Source organism: Mizuhopecten yessoensis, unplaced genomic scaffold (genome assembly GCF_002113885.1).
Source record: "Mizuhopecten yessoensis strain PY_sf001 unplaced genomic scaffold, ASM211388v2 scaffold5677, whole genome shotgun sequence".
NCBI lineage: Eukaryota > Metazoa > Mollusca > Bivalvia > Pectinida > Pectinidae > Mizuhopecten > Mizuhopecten yessoensis.
In genome coordinates this window covers 162427-176657 of record NW_018406168.1, presented here as the reverse complement: position 1 = coordinate 176657, position 14231 = coordinate 162427, and the positions used below count along the sequence as shown (strand labels likewise).

The 14231-nt window shown below is 34.8% G+C and overlaps 1 protein-coding gene across 2 annotated transcripts in view; it reads right to left on the bottom strand.

Annotated features, from left to right (window-relative positions):
• The window catches only part of LOC110451004 (uncharacterized protein C01G6.5-like), a 29223-nt gene that overhangs the window by 11553 nt on the left and 3439 nt on the right, over positions 1–14231 (bottom strand). For both annotated transcript variants that reach the window (XM_021498828.1, XM_021498829.1), the window contains exons 2-5: positions 5718–5904; positions 5290–5406; positions 2961–3853; positions 2321–2451 (exon numbers count right to left, since the gene is read on the bottom strand). In XM_021498828.1, the coding sequence (XP_021354503.1) occupies positions 2321–2451; positions 2961–3853; positions 5290–5406; positions 5718–5904 (1328 nt within the window). The remainder of the gene's footprint in view (positions 1–2320; positions 2452–2960; positions 3854–5289; positions 5407–5717; positions 5905–14231) is intronic.

Genomic DNA, 14231 nt, shown 5'->3' with positions numbered 1-14231 from the left:
TACATTGTATATATATATATATATATATATGTACATAATGACACATTGTATGTACAACATGACACATTGTACACATTGTATGTACAACATGACACATTGTATGAACATGATGCATTGTATGTACAACATTACACATGGTATGTACAACAAGACACATTGTATGTACAACATGACACATTGTATGTACAACATGACACACTGTATGTACAACATGACACATTATATGTAAAACATGCTACATTTTATGTACAACATGACACATTGTATGTACAACATGACACATTGTATGTACAACGTGACACATTGTATGTACAACGTGACACATTGTATGTACAACGTGATACACTGTATGTACAACATGACACATTGTATGTACAACATGACACATTGTATGTACAACATGACACATTGTATGTACAACATGACACATTGTATGTACAACATGACACATTGTATGTACAACATGACACATTGTATGTACAACATGACACATTGTATGTACAACATGACACATTGTATGTACAACATGACACATTGTATGTACAACATGACACATTGTATGTACAACATGACACATTGTATGTACAACATGACACATTGTATGTACAACATGACACACTGTATGTACAACATGACACATTGTATGTACAACATGACACATTGTATGTACAACATGACACATTGTATGTACAACATGACACATTGTATGTACAACATGACACATTGTATGTACAACATGACACATTGTATGTACAACATGACACATTGTATGTACAACATGACACATTGTATGTACAACATGACACACTGTATGTACAACGTGACACATTGTATGTACAACGTGACACATTGTATGTACAACGTGACACATTGTATGTACAACGTGATACACTGTATGTACAACGTGATACATTGTATGTACAACATGACACATTGTATGTACAACATGACACATTGTATGTACAACGTGACACACTGTATGTACAACATGACATACTGTATGTACAACATGACACGTTGTATGTACAATGTGATACACTGTATGTACAACATGACACATTGTATTTACAACATGACACATTGTATTTACAACATGACACACTGTATGTACAACATGACATACTGTATGTACAACATGACACATTGTATGTACAACATGACACATTGTATGTACAACATGACACACTGTATGTACAACATGATACATTGTATGTACAACATGACACACTGTATGTACAACATGACACATCGTATGTACAATAAAATAGTGAGATACAGTTATATCCAGATTGTACATTTTGTAATTGGAAACATTATAAGTGCACTGATTTCAATTATCCTAGCTGCAGAAACAAGATTTGCAATTCATGAACAAGGAAATGTCCATGAAATGATGAAATAATGCAAGAAAACAAAAGCAGTAAAATTCTGAAAGATTTGGATAAATAGGAAAAATGTATGAATGTCAAGAACAGGTACCCAAGGCCTGCATCACTCACCTGTCACGATTGCCTTATGTTGACCCTTTTATAAAACCACAGGTCCCAAATAAAATGTTAACCAAGTATCTCCCCTTATACTATTCTATGTATGAAATTAAAGTCTGAGCTAGTACAAACATTTACAGTCCAGTCTTCTTCAATTTTGCCCAAGTTGATGTTTCTACCGGTCCTAGTATCAGGCCCTTGATTGAAATATTATTCTACATATTTGAAAGCATGATACTATTTACTTTCAAAGTTTTGTTTTTGAATTTCTTGCAATTCACCAAATTAACCCCCTCTTTTTGTGGTTCTAGCTAGTCTCATATTTCTGTCCTAGTTATAGCCAATTTACATAAGTTTCACTGTATAAGATCAATTGAAAGCGTAAAAAGGTTGAGTGAAAATGAATAAATATTTCAGTGCATTTTCTACAGATTAAAACTACATTGGTATAGGAATAATGATGACCATGTTTTGTAAAAATTATTTTAGGATATTTGTTTTCATCCAATTCTGTATTATAAAATAAGTTTCTAACAATTCATACATTTTCTGCTGTATCTGAGGAAATAACATCTATATAAATTCAAATGTGGAATATGTGCACAACAAATTGGATACAGTAAATACCAAAACAAACCAGTGTGAATCTATCTATGTATCTATCTATCTATAATCTCATTTAAGAGCATGATGAAAAAGGTACACATAGAAAATATTTGAATTATTTCCAACACCTTACAAAGAATTTAAAAATAAAGGTGTAGAATTCAGGTGTGTTATACAAATTCAGGTGTGTTATACAAACTCAGCATAAGCTAGGCGAGAGGTCTTACCTTCACTGCTTTCCTCGCTGGCGAAGAGGTATGGGTCCCTGTGGCTTTCAGCTTTGTCCTCGTTCAGTAAAGAGTCGTGACTACTTCCTCCGTTTAGTGACGGAAGGTCGTCGTTATCATTTAAGTCCGAGCTAAAAGATGCACCACATATATGGCTAATTTATGGAAGACATGAGAAGTTATACAAACAACCTTTACATAAAACACAGGGAACATTTCCCTCAGTCGACCTACGATGATCAAAATACTCAATGTTGAGCCATATAAGCATCTACGATGATCAAAATCCATATTTACTCAGTGTTAAGCCATATAAGCATCTACGATGATCAAAATCCATATTTACTCAGTGTTAAGCCATATAAGCATTTCACATTTGATTAAAATGTTTATAACGTTATTTTCCAATATTTGTTCTGTTGATAAATTTTCCTTCATTATGGAAGGCAAAAAATGCAACAAAAGTTAAACTGCAGCAAAGATGTTTCCGATATACACATGTACATGTACAGTATGTATGTATATATCACTTTCATGGTGTTACTGCTATTATAAATGTTCATGCATATACACGTACTAAAATGTTAATATCAAACCCACAATATGAAAACTTTTGCTTTGGACTTTATGATATGTATACCTTTTACTGTTACTCTTCAGCATTTTGCGACTCTGTCGTCCCCGACGCGATGGCATGGCAAGCTTCATTCTTTTTGCTTTTGCTCCTTTTTTAGGAGCACAGCTCTTTCTCTTCACTGGAACTGGACTTGGGGGTTGTTCCAGCGCTTCAGGCTCCTCTTCGTCCTCTTCCTCACTACTGTCTTTCTGTTTTTCATTGTCCACTACCTTCATTTCACTACCACTTTCATGATCTTTTTCATTATCACTTTCATACTTTTCCTCCTCATTGTCATGATTCGGTTCTATTCCATCAGAATTATCACCAGAATTTGAATTCGATTGTGCACTATCATCACCATCATCACTGTCAACTTTCCTTATTGATTGGCTAGATTGTTCGGAAACATTATCATTTCCACCATTGTTTTCATCACTGTTTCCAGCACTGTCATCTTTATCACTGTTCGGCTCAGACATAATAATTGTAGAATTTTCATGACGGTTTTGAGAAATTGAAAAGGTTGGCGTACTATTGTCTGCTGCACGGTCAGCTGTGTGTGAATTTGGAGATTTTGATGAGGACCTGACTGATGATGATGAACTTGATGAGGATGATGATGAGCTTGATGAAGCTGACGATGAAGATGATGATGATGAAGATGAGGAACACGAGTCATTGTCCTGAGATAAGTTTTCAATAGTTTTAATATGAGATGTAGAAGTTTTGTCTGAATCACTTTCAGTTTTTGAGTTTGAATTATTTTTAGACCATCCTTCTTTGAATGTTTCTATGTCTACAGCATTGTCCCGAGCACAAATCCGTTTCTCCATGTCACGTGATGAGTCGCTTTCCTGTTCCTGCTTCACTCCGTTGTTCACTACCCTTTCATTACTTCTGTAAACTTTTTCGAACTGTAAAGAAAATGTCTCTAATCATTTCTGTATCTTTTTATTTATCTACTTAATTCCTATTTCATGTCATTGCATAAGATTGAGCTTTCCTATTTTAAATTTACTATTTTTTTCACTGGAAATTCCTTTATTTTTGCAGATTTGTTGCCTCTATTTTCCAAATTCCAAAACCTTTTTTCATTTCAAATCAAAGCAAGGTCAAAATCTGTGTATTCTTTCTAAGTAAAAATGTTAACCTCTAAACATGCTTCTTTTGCATTCTTAATTAATGGGTCTTCCTCATAACTGCTTTCTTATTTGTCCTGTTATGTTAGTATTCAATGTAAGCCCTGATCAGGAGTTAACACAGATAATATGGGCCCTATGGCTGATGCTCGCAGGAGTTTGGTTTGGTTTGGTTTAATTTTGTGTAACGTCCTATTAACAGCTAAGGTCATTTAAGGACGCGCCTCCATGTGTGTAGTGTATGCGTACGTGGGTGTGTTGGTGTGTGTATACAGGAGACAGGGTGTCTTGGTGTGTGTATACAGGAGACAGGGTATGTTGGTGTGTGTATACAGGAAACGGGGGTATGTGGGTGTGTGTATACAGGAGACAGGGTATGTTGGTGTGTGTATACAGGAGACGGGGTATGTTGGTGTGTGTATACAGGAGATGGGGTATGCTGGAATCATTTGCCCTAATGTTTTAGGAACAAGTGTGAAAAGATTCACTGTATCTGTTCTAGGGAAAAAGTGAAATATATTTCAGCCAATCACAGGCTAGGGCAATCCTGGCTTCCTTCATTGACATGAAAAAGAAGAACACTTACTTGACTTAGCCGGGACCTAGAAACCTATTTGAGTTTGGACTCAATCACTGCGATTTTTTTTTTTTTTTAATGAAGTTGAAAATCTATCAGCCATAAGGCAAGTGGCCAGGGCGACCTTCATAGATTTATGAATTGGCATGAAATATAACAACACGTTGTTCCAAGTTTGTAAAGAATATCTATACAGAGTTTCAGAGTCAATCACTGCATCATTTTTTTGGGATGAATTTGAAAATCTGTCAGTCGTTGTGCCAGACCAGCCATCTTTGATTTTTGTATGGGTATGAAAAGGAACACTTGGCCAGGACGTATGGTACCTCATACAAACATTTGTACCAAGTTTGAATTGCTTCAATGCTCCTTGAGCAGTTGAAAATGTTTAAACTGTTAATGAACTTCTTACGACCATGGACAAAGGCAAACATCTATCGTACATGTGATCAATCATCGGATGTAAAATTTACTATTACATACTTTTACAGTGAATTTGAAATTTAGAAATAGTTATTGTGAAGTAATTTCTTAGACTATGACAAATCCATTTCCACACAACTCAAAGAATGAGGTTTCAATGCATCAAATGATGTCTCTCTTAGAAGAAAAAAAAGTTGACCGGAAGCCTTACTATAAACTGGAATTCTGAGTGAGGCTGCCTTGAGTGTTGGCCCGGTGCCAATTTGTATCCATTTGTGTGACCAAATGTTATCTTGTCTCCTTCTTCAAGCTCACATGAGCTCTGCATCTGAAATTATAAGAAAAGCTTGTTACATAGTTCTACACAATATGTCAATGCATGTCTCTAAAGATGACTTTATGTTCCCTACAAAAGGATCTTTGGTGTCATAAATGAACGATGGGACATAACTCCACAAAATACCGGATCTCAAATACACTATATACATTCAGCAAGAGAATCACAAAAATCAAAAATTAAAATATGCAGAAATTAGCCTACACAATTGATTGTAACTGGAAATCAATCAGTTATGTGTAACCAATAATTGATCATCATAATGGAACAAATTCCAACCACAACCCTCAATATACAATTACCTTGATATCATTGATGAAGGTTCCATTGAGACCCTTATCATGCAGGACAAACTTAATGAGGCCATCCTCGTCACGGATTCCATGGATTTCAGAGTGATGGCGAGAAATAAAATTTGGCAGTGTAGCTGAGTCAAGATAATAGTGGTTACTGGCTGCACGACCGAACTTAGTTACGCCAACATGTAGTCTGGAAAAAAACAGAGGATTTTCAATATATGTATTACAGACAAAATCTGGTTCTTTCCTTCAGGCAAATTATGCCGTTCATGAGCTCGAGACAGTTGTGTATTTTCATGCAGATACTTTTTTAACTTCTATGTGTAGAAAATTGTCTAATAAGATTGTAAGTTGCAAGTTTGAAAATTTCATAGCTGTAAGATATAGATATATAGCTCTCTTTTAGAGAAAATCATCTATTTCCAGGTTTCTTCTCCTCCTAAATGTAGGATTTGAGGATAGATGAACATTCAACATTGAGAAACATTAGTATAATGATCTAAAATGTGAATGACACATCACTGTCTTTAGTGTCTCCGTTGATTCCTGAAGTATGCAGTTAAACAAATTAAGCAAAAGATTGTATGATCCATATATTATCAAACACTACATTAATCGATATCCATATTGTTACATGTATAGCAAAATTTTATAAAGTTGATACATAATATCCAAACAGCAAAGTAGTTCAAGGGAGATAATCCAAGATTAAACTACTACTTGCAGTGTTAATTATATATATAGCGTCAATATTAAACAATAAATTAAGTTTCTATATATGATAATACAGTGATTAACTGTATGTACACCATTGGGCAGGACTAACTGGTACATATGGTACTGGTAATTCAGTGAGTCACTGTAACCTGCATTTTGATATTTCATCAATATTATTGTGAGACAATATATCTACAGATTTACCAAATCACCTTGAATTTTAATTTGACTTTTTCCTTACTTTGTTACATTAGTGTAGTCAACATGGCAGAATCTCACAATTATTTGAATTTATTTAAGATATTGTGAATTTATTTCAACTAATTGCAAGATTCTGCCATGTTGTCGAAGTATACCCTTTGTTAGAATTTGATCATTAATGATCTTTTAGCGATGACTGTATACTAACAGTATCCAATGTGGCAATCATCTGAATTGCACCAATTTTCTGCTTATAACGGGCATTGTCTCTCCAACCTCATAGAGTGATTTGTGATGAGCTGTTTGATGATCCTGCATGTGCAACAGTATGGAAAATGTTTTTCCTCAACCGAGCTCATATAGGTAAAAACATCATTTGCAATTACCTACATGTACCTTAATACACCTTCATTAAAATGTTAAATAAAGTTTAGCTAGGAGAAACATTCTGGAAACAAATTTTTTAATTGAGTTTTGAAGTCACTATATATTTACAAAGTAACAGTGATCATGATCACAGTGACCTATTTTATGTGATAATTTGTCAACTCCACGTTTACAGGAGCTACTTATACATAAATACTAAGTTAGAAAACCCTAAATAAAATAGTTCCTGTAGCAGGGGGTTTTGGGAAACGGACCCTGGGATGAGTTTGAAAATTCCCAACAGCATAAGAACAATATCAGGAAATCTGGAGGTTCGTTATAACAATACTGCATGCATGAAATAGGACTATTTGACTTTTATTTATAATAATGTATAGTACCTGTATATTTATGATTATCTTTATGACAAAATAATTTATAGTACCTGTATATTTATGATTATCTTTATGACAAAATAATTTATAGTACCTGTATATTTATGATTATCTTTATGACCTAATAATGTATAGTACCTGTATATTTATGATTATCTTTATGACAAAATAATTTATAGTACCTGTATATTTATGATTATCTTTATGACAAAATAATTTATAGTACCTGTATATTTATGATTATCTTTATGACAAAATAATTTATAGTACCTGTATATTTATGATTATCTTTATGACAAAATAGTGTATAGTACCTGTATATTTATGATTATCTTTATGACAAAATAATTTATAGTACCTGTATATTTATGATTATCTTTATGACATACTAATGTATAGTACCTGTATATTTATGATTATCTTTATGACAAAATAATTTATAGTACCTGTATATTTATGATTATCTTTATGACAAAATAATTTATAGTACCTGTATATTTATGATTATCTTTATGACAAAATAATTTATAGTACCTGTATATTTATGATTATCTTTATGACAAAATAATGATTTCCTATTTGTGCTGTATTCCAGGAACACAGTCAACTGTGAGGAATGTATAGTACCTGTATATTTATGCAGCTATTTTTTTGGTTCCCCCTTGGGAATTTTCAAGGGGCAAATTGGGAAAACCATACCCTTTTTCAGTTGGGAATGGGTCTTTTTAACATTCGCAAAACACACCCTGGTCAACTTCTGTGTAAAGAAGAAATATTGCTGTGGAAGAGATATTTGTAAAGTTTCATTAAAATCAATCTCATATAACTTGTAACAGAACAACAGATTTGACATGGGCTTGTTCAGTAAATCAAGGGCAATAACTCTCTCATTATCAGTGAAAAACCATGGTGGTAGTCTATATGTCAGTTTGTCACCTCTCCCGCAAAGCGAGGAATTATCCTGCATAAGGAACAGAGGGAAAAGGTACTCTAACTGCAATAGCTTTTTGTCCTAGCATGACTAGGCTGGTATTTATCAATTAATTAATCCCACTTGTATCTCTCAGGGTAGATTGATCCCCTGAATACAATGACTTCACAATCTACTCAAGTTCATTCTGAGTCAATCAGATGCTTGATGTACACAATAAATGTCAATAACATTATTACGCTGACTGAAGAATCCAAAACACTGTTGAAAGCTAGTATATAAGATATCGTCGTATTTTATCAATTTTCTACAAAAATTCAATTAAATTAGATCTGAGCTATTCAGCAATACACTTATAAGCTTACGACAATCATCTGTTGCAAACAAAACCAGGCTGTTCACTTGATTTACATATATATTGAAAATGAACTGCAAGAGAAACAATCGCTAATAAGTACATGTAATCAATATTCTTAATTTGAATTATAATAATAAGTTTATTAACCCTTTGTAATTTATTATCATTTTTCAGTTTGTTGCGTGTGACTTTGCAACATATTACAACCTGAGAGCTGCCATGAAAAGAACCACAAACTGGGATCCCCCTCTGAAACTTAACAAAGAATGGTATATATTCCTCTGAGAGAGTTGACCTTATAGTAATCACTTATACTGTGGTCATATCAGATTCATGTGATGGGAAGAAATGTGTGCGAGGGTTTCATTAAAATCATTGCAGTTACTATGAGGAAAGAGTAGCGTAGCACTTGAATTGGTATTACATGTAATTATATTTTATTATTTTTAACATTTATAGATACATGTATAGTGTTTATTACACTAGCACTATGAAAAACTTGCAGGTCTTGGGTTAAAGGAAGATATGGCAAATCCGGATCTTCTTAAGTATACAATATAATACTATGCATAATCAATGTTAAAACAACCCTTTTTTCAGGCTGTAGAAATGGAGCATGTATGCTATGTTGCCGTAAGACGCTAACATTTAAATGGCTCCACATGTGATCTGACAGATAATTTACAGCTCTAGAGGAGGCTTAAAACCTTAATGTGTAATTTGTCAGATTATCTGAGGAAATTTATGCAATAAGCGTCTAAAATCAGGTACTTAATTAATTAGTTCTAAATAAAACATTTAATTGAATTTTCAACATATAAGTTACATTACAACTTTTTTTTATATTCAAAAACGGTATCTATTCACAACTCATGACCAGACACTCTAGTATATATATATATGATACAACTGATTAGGGAAACATTAATATTCCTCAACTCTAAACAGTCACTCCAAATCTTTGGTTTTTTTTAGTGCTACCCGATAAAAAAATCAAGCAAATTCTGAATCACCACCACACGAACACCAAAGATCTAGATCTGTACATTTCGTCATCAATATTATTGATCAGGTTCCCCCGACAATGTAAATACATAGTTAATTCTCGTTTACCCAGAACAGAGAATATCAGCTATGTCGCTGTACCATAACCTGTTAAAAAATCAATAGTACCTATGGAGGACCATGTACAGGTTTGGTTATATGCTATATAGGCCGAGGAGCTTGTGCTGATGAATTACATGTTTCCGTTGAAAACTTATTAATCACCACAGTGGCGAGGTTGGCGCAACATTATATAACTGTCTGTGTGTACATTGGCATCTAGCTATATTGTTTATAGCTATATACTTGGCATAAGGTGTTTGTGACCACTCAAGAAATTAGCCATTCTCTATATAACATTTATCAAATATATAGATTAAATGTATGGTACTAGCTAGGGTGTGTTTACATCTATATATAGTACCTTTTGGGCTGTTGCAAACTGAAGTTTTTAAACAATATGGGACCTATGCAACTAATTATGAAGTTTTCACAATAATAAATTATATATATATATAGCTCTCCATCACATGATAATTTCTAGGAAAACAATTTCATCTAACTTTGATTTGGCTCTCTGCCTTGACTATGGAATACTTTACTCAGCAGCGGGCATCTTTTTAGTGTGCCCAGTAAACAGTAATATGACTAGTATATAGAGAGCCCCATGCTGCAAGGGCACAACATACAGGGATAATCCTGGAGGATCATGTTCCTGTTGTCGCTGAAGAAAGGCTAAATTACATTAAACATTCTTATTTCAAGTATTAAGTGTTGTTTTATATAATGACCATCCAAAACTCCCAGAATGTTTCCTGTGCCAACGATTTTCTCCAAATTTCACCCACCCCCCTCTCTAACTTTCCTACCAACCAACCCCTTACCTGAATGCTGTGTTATATTTTTCACACTATATACCACGGTAGTTGAAAGTAGCTAGATCATGATCACATGACATGTAAAACATATAGATCAATTATCTATTAGCTAACAAGCTTAACAAATTAATTTTAACACAGTGACAGTAGCAGTTTACCTGTTACACATTTTTTGGGGTTACAATATATATATTATCTTATTCACTTAAGTATAATTTAAATATTTTAAATACATGTGTCTTTGCCAAATACACTGATATTATAATTTTGTCAAACAGCAATACAGACTATGACTTAAAACTGTTGATTGAGATGAATTTAGTAACAGAAGTTTATCTTTTTGAAAAATAACCCAAAATGTCCTTCAACAATGTAGTCCTCCAGATCCAGAAAAACTTTGGTATTAAAATGAACAAGAGATCCAATTAATGGACAGTAATTCTCACTGGAGTTCAAATAAACTAAAAAATGTCTGTAAGACATAAATGCCCGCTGCCATGTGAAATTAGTTTCAGTGTTCTATAAAAAGTTACAACCACTTTGATCTTGATACCCTGAAACATGCATACACACAAGATACTACAATTAAAGTTGATTTTAATATTCATATGTTTTTTCTGTATGTTATTATCATCTCCATAACATATTGAATGAAGTTGCTAAGTGTTTAAATTGAAACAGTGGAGATTTTCTATATATAGCAAGTGACCTTGGCCTTGACCTTGGAACCCTGAAATACAACGATGTCTGAAATATACTCATACTTGACCTTTGCATAAAGTTTGACCAAAATCTGTCAAAGAATGAAGTTGCTAAGTGTTTACATTGAATTGGGACGGCACCAGACCGGATGGGACAGGACGATTTTCTATATATAGCAAGTTACTGACCTTGACCTTGGATCCCAGCTGAAATACAATGATGTTAAGTATAATCATACTTGACCTTTGTATAAAGTTTGACCAAAATCTGTCAAAGAATGAAGTTGCTAAGTGTTTACATTGAATCGGGACGGGACGCAACGCGAGGGGACAGACATGGGTAACACTATATGTCCCCCCATTTTGTGGCGGGGGCATAAAAATGTTTCAGCAAATCAGAAGTCACAGTGGCCATCTTGGATTTTTGGATTGGCAGAAAAAGTAAACTAGAACACTAGTTGAGGACCAGATTTAAATTAGATCATTTGTACCAAATTCAGATTCAATCAATGCAGCCGCTCCTGAGAACAAGTTGAAAAAGACTCAGCCAATCAGAGGCCAAGGTGGCATTCATGAATTATCAGATCAGGATGAAAATAGGGATTGAACAGTGTTTTTTAATTTTCATGTCGGTATGAACGCTAATCGGTTACATCCATATAAAACATCTAGCAGGCTTCATGCAATATGGATGTAACCGATTTGTGTTCATACCGACATGAAGATTAAAACGCCGTTCAATCCATATATTTACATCTTTACTATAGAACAACTGTTTCATTTTATTTATTTGTACTTAAATAATTTATTTATTTCATGTTTTTTGGTTTGGCGTCGTCCTTTAAACAACATTGGCGAAACACAGCTGTGTTTAAATAAATTTGGTGCCAAAAATTAACCGTAGTCATTTGAGCATTTGACGCAGGGGTATTCTCCATGATATCCAAAGCAAAAAGCCTCTCATTGAACAAGGTTAATCTATGATGTCATAAGTAAACCATGTCATGTCACGTCACCAGAGTTTATGCTTTCATACTCGAATGAAATGCATTTCTGCTGGTAATGTTCATATAGTGGGTTGCTGCAGCACAAATGTAAATATATGGAAGTGAGAAGACTTGTAGGGGACCTCATAAGGAGCCTTTTGTACCAAGTAAGGAATCATTCCGCCACTCTTTAGAAGAAGCCAAAATGTTTCAGCCATTTTGGCACTTTGGTAGCCATCTTGAATTTCCAGATTGGAACGAAAGTAACAACATCTGTTGTTGACTTCATAAGGAAAACGTTAACTTGTACCAAATTTGGAGTAAATTAGTGCAGCCCTTCCAGAGCAGCCATCTTGATTTTACAGATCACCACGAAAAGTAAGAACATGCACTTGTTATATAATTAGGGATTTCACAAGTAAACTGTATTGCAACACTTCTATATCTGAACTGATCATGATTCACATGCAGCTCCATTTCTGTTGCAGAAATAGTCAAACAAAACCATCCAGATAGGACTACCGGGATGTATATCCCTCTAAACACTTCCTTTAAAACAATGCACACACAACCCAACTCAATCTGTTCTTTTAATTTCAAACCAGGAGATAACCCTGAATCTGAAGCAAAACAATCTTGAATTTAACCAAATTTAGCATAGGCAATCAAGCAATACCTGTCAATGTCCTGCATGCCCAAATGGTTGATTCTGCTCTTGTGACATCTTGTCAATCGCTAAATGCATGATATTCATGTTAACATAGCTTTAAAGGGCCGGGCTGCATGGTCGGGGAAAAAATGTCATTTTTGCTAAAATGGCATACACATTTTAAAATACCTTATTATGAAATATACCATGTCAAATTTTGCTGAAATTCACTCCCTAAGAGTAACAAGAGGCCCAGAGGGCCTGTATCGCTCACCTGAATATGTTTAAAATAATTGGTATGAAGTAAAGATATAGCACTCTATGGTAGGTGCTGTAAGTACATAAGAAATTTCAGAAAGATCCATCCAGGACTTGAGATGTAGCGAGAACAAACTTCAAACAGAGCCCCCCCCCCCCCCCCATGCCCCTAGGGGGGTCATACCCACCAATTATACAAAATTGAGACCCCTTGGTCCAAGGATGCTTCAGACTAAATATGGAAAAAATCCCTTAATCTCGATGATCGAAAAAGGATTTAGAAGGTTTTACCTATATTTCTCCTATTGGCCCCCGCCCTTCTGCCCCCTGGGAGACCACACCCACTGCAAATACAAAATTAAGTCCCCTTGGCCCAAGGATGCTCCAGACTAAATTAGGATAAAATCCCTAAATCCCTATGGTAAAAGAAGGATTTTAAAGGTTTTACCTCTATTTCCCCTATTGGGCCCCGCCTCTCTGCCTCCAGGGGGGTTAGACACCCCGTTTATACAAAATTGGTTCCCCTTCACCCAATGATGCTCCATACCAAATTTGGACAAAATCCTGTCATTCGTACAGAAGAAGAAGGGATATGAAGAATTTGCTATGTTTCCCCTATTGCATGGGCCCCTCCCTTCTATCCCCAGGCGGGCCACACTCGCTGTTTATACGAAATTGAGTCCCTTTTGTCCAAGGATGCTCCAGACTAAATTAGGATAAAATCCCTCAATCCATATGGTAGGAGAAGGATTATAAAGGTTTTACTTCTATTTCCCATATTGGGCCCCGCCCCTCAGGCCCCAGACCCACGGTTTATACAAAATTGGTTCCCCTTCACCCAAGGATGCTTCAGACCAAATATGGAACAAATCCCTTCATTCCTACAGAAGAAGAAGATACATATTAAAGAATTTGCTATATTTCCCCTATTGGGCCTGCCCCTCAGGCCCCGGAGGAGCCAGACCCACGGTTTATACAAAATTGGTTCCCCTTCACCCAAGGATGCTTCAGACCAAATATGGAACAAACCCTT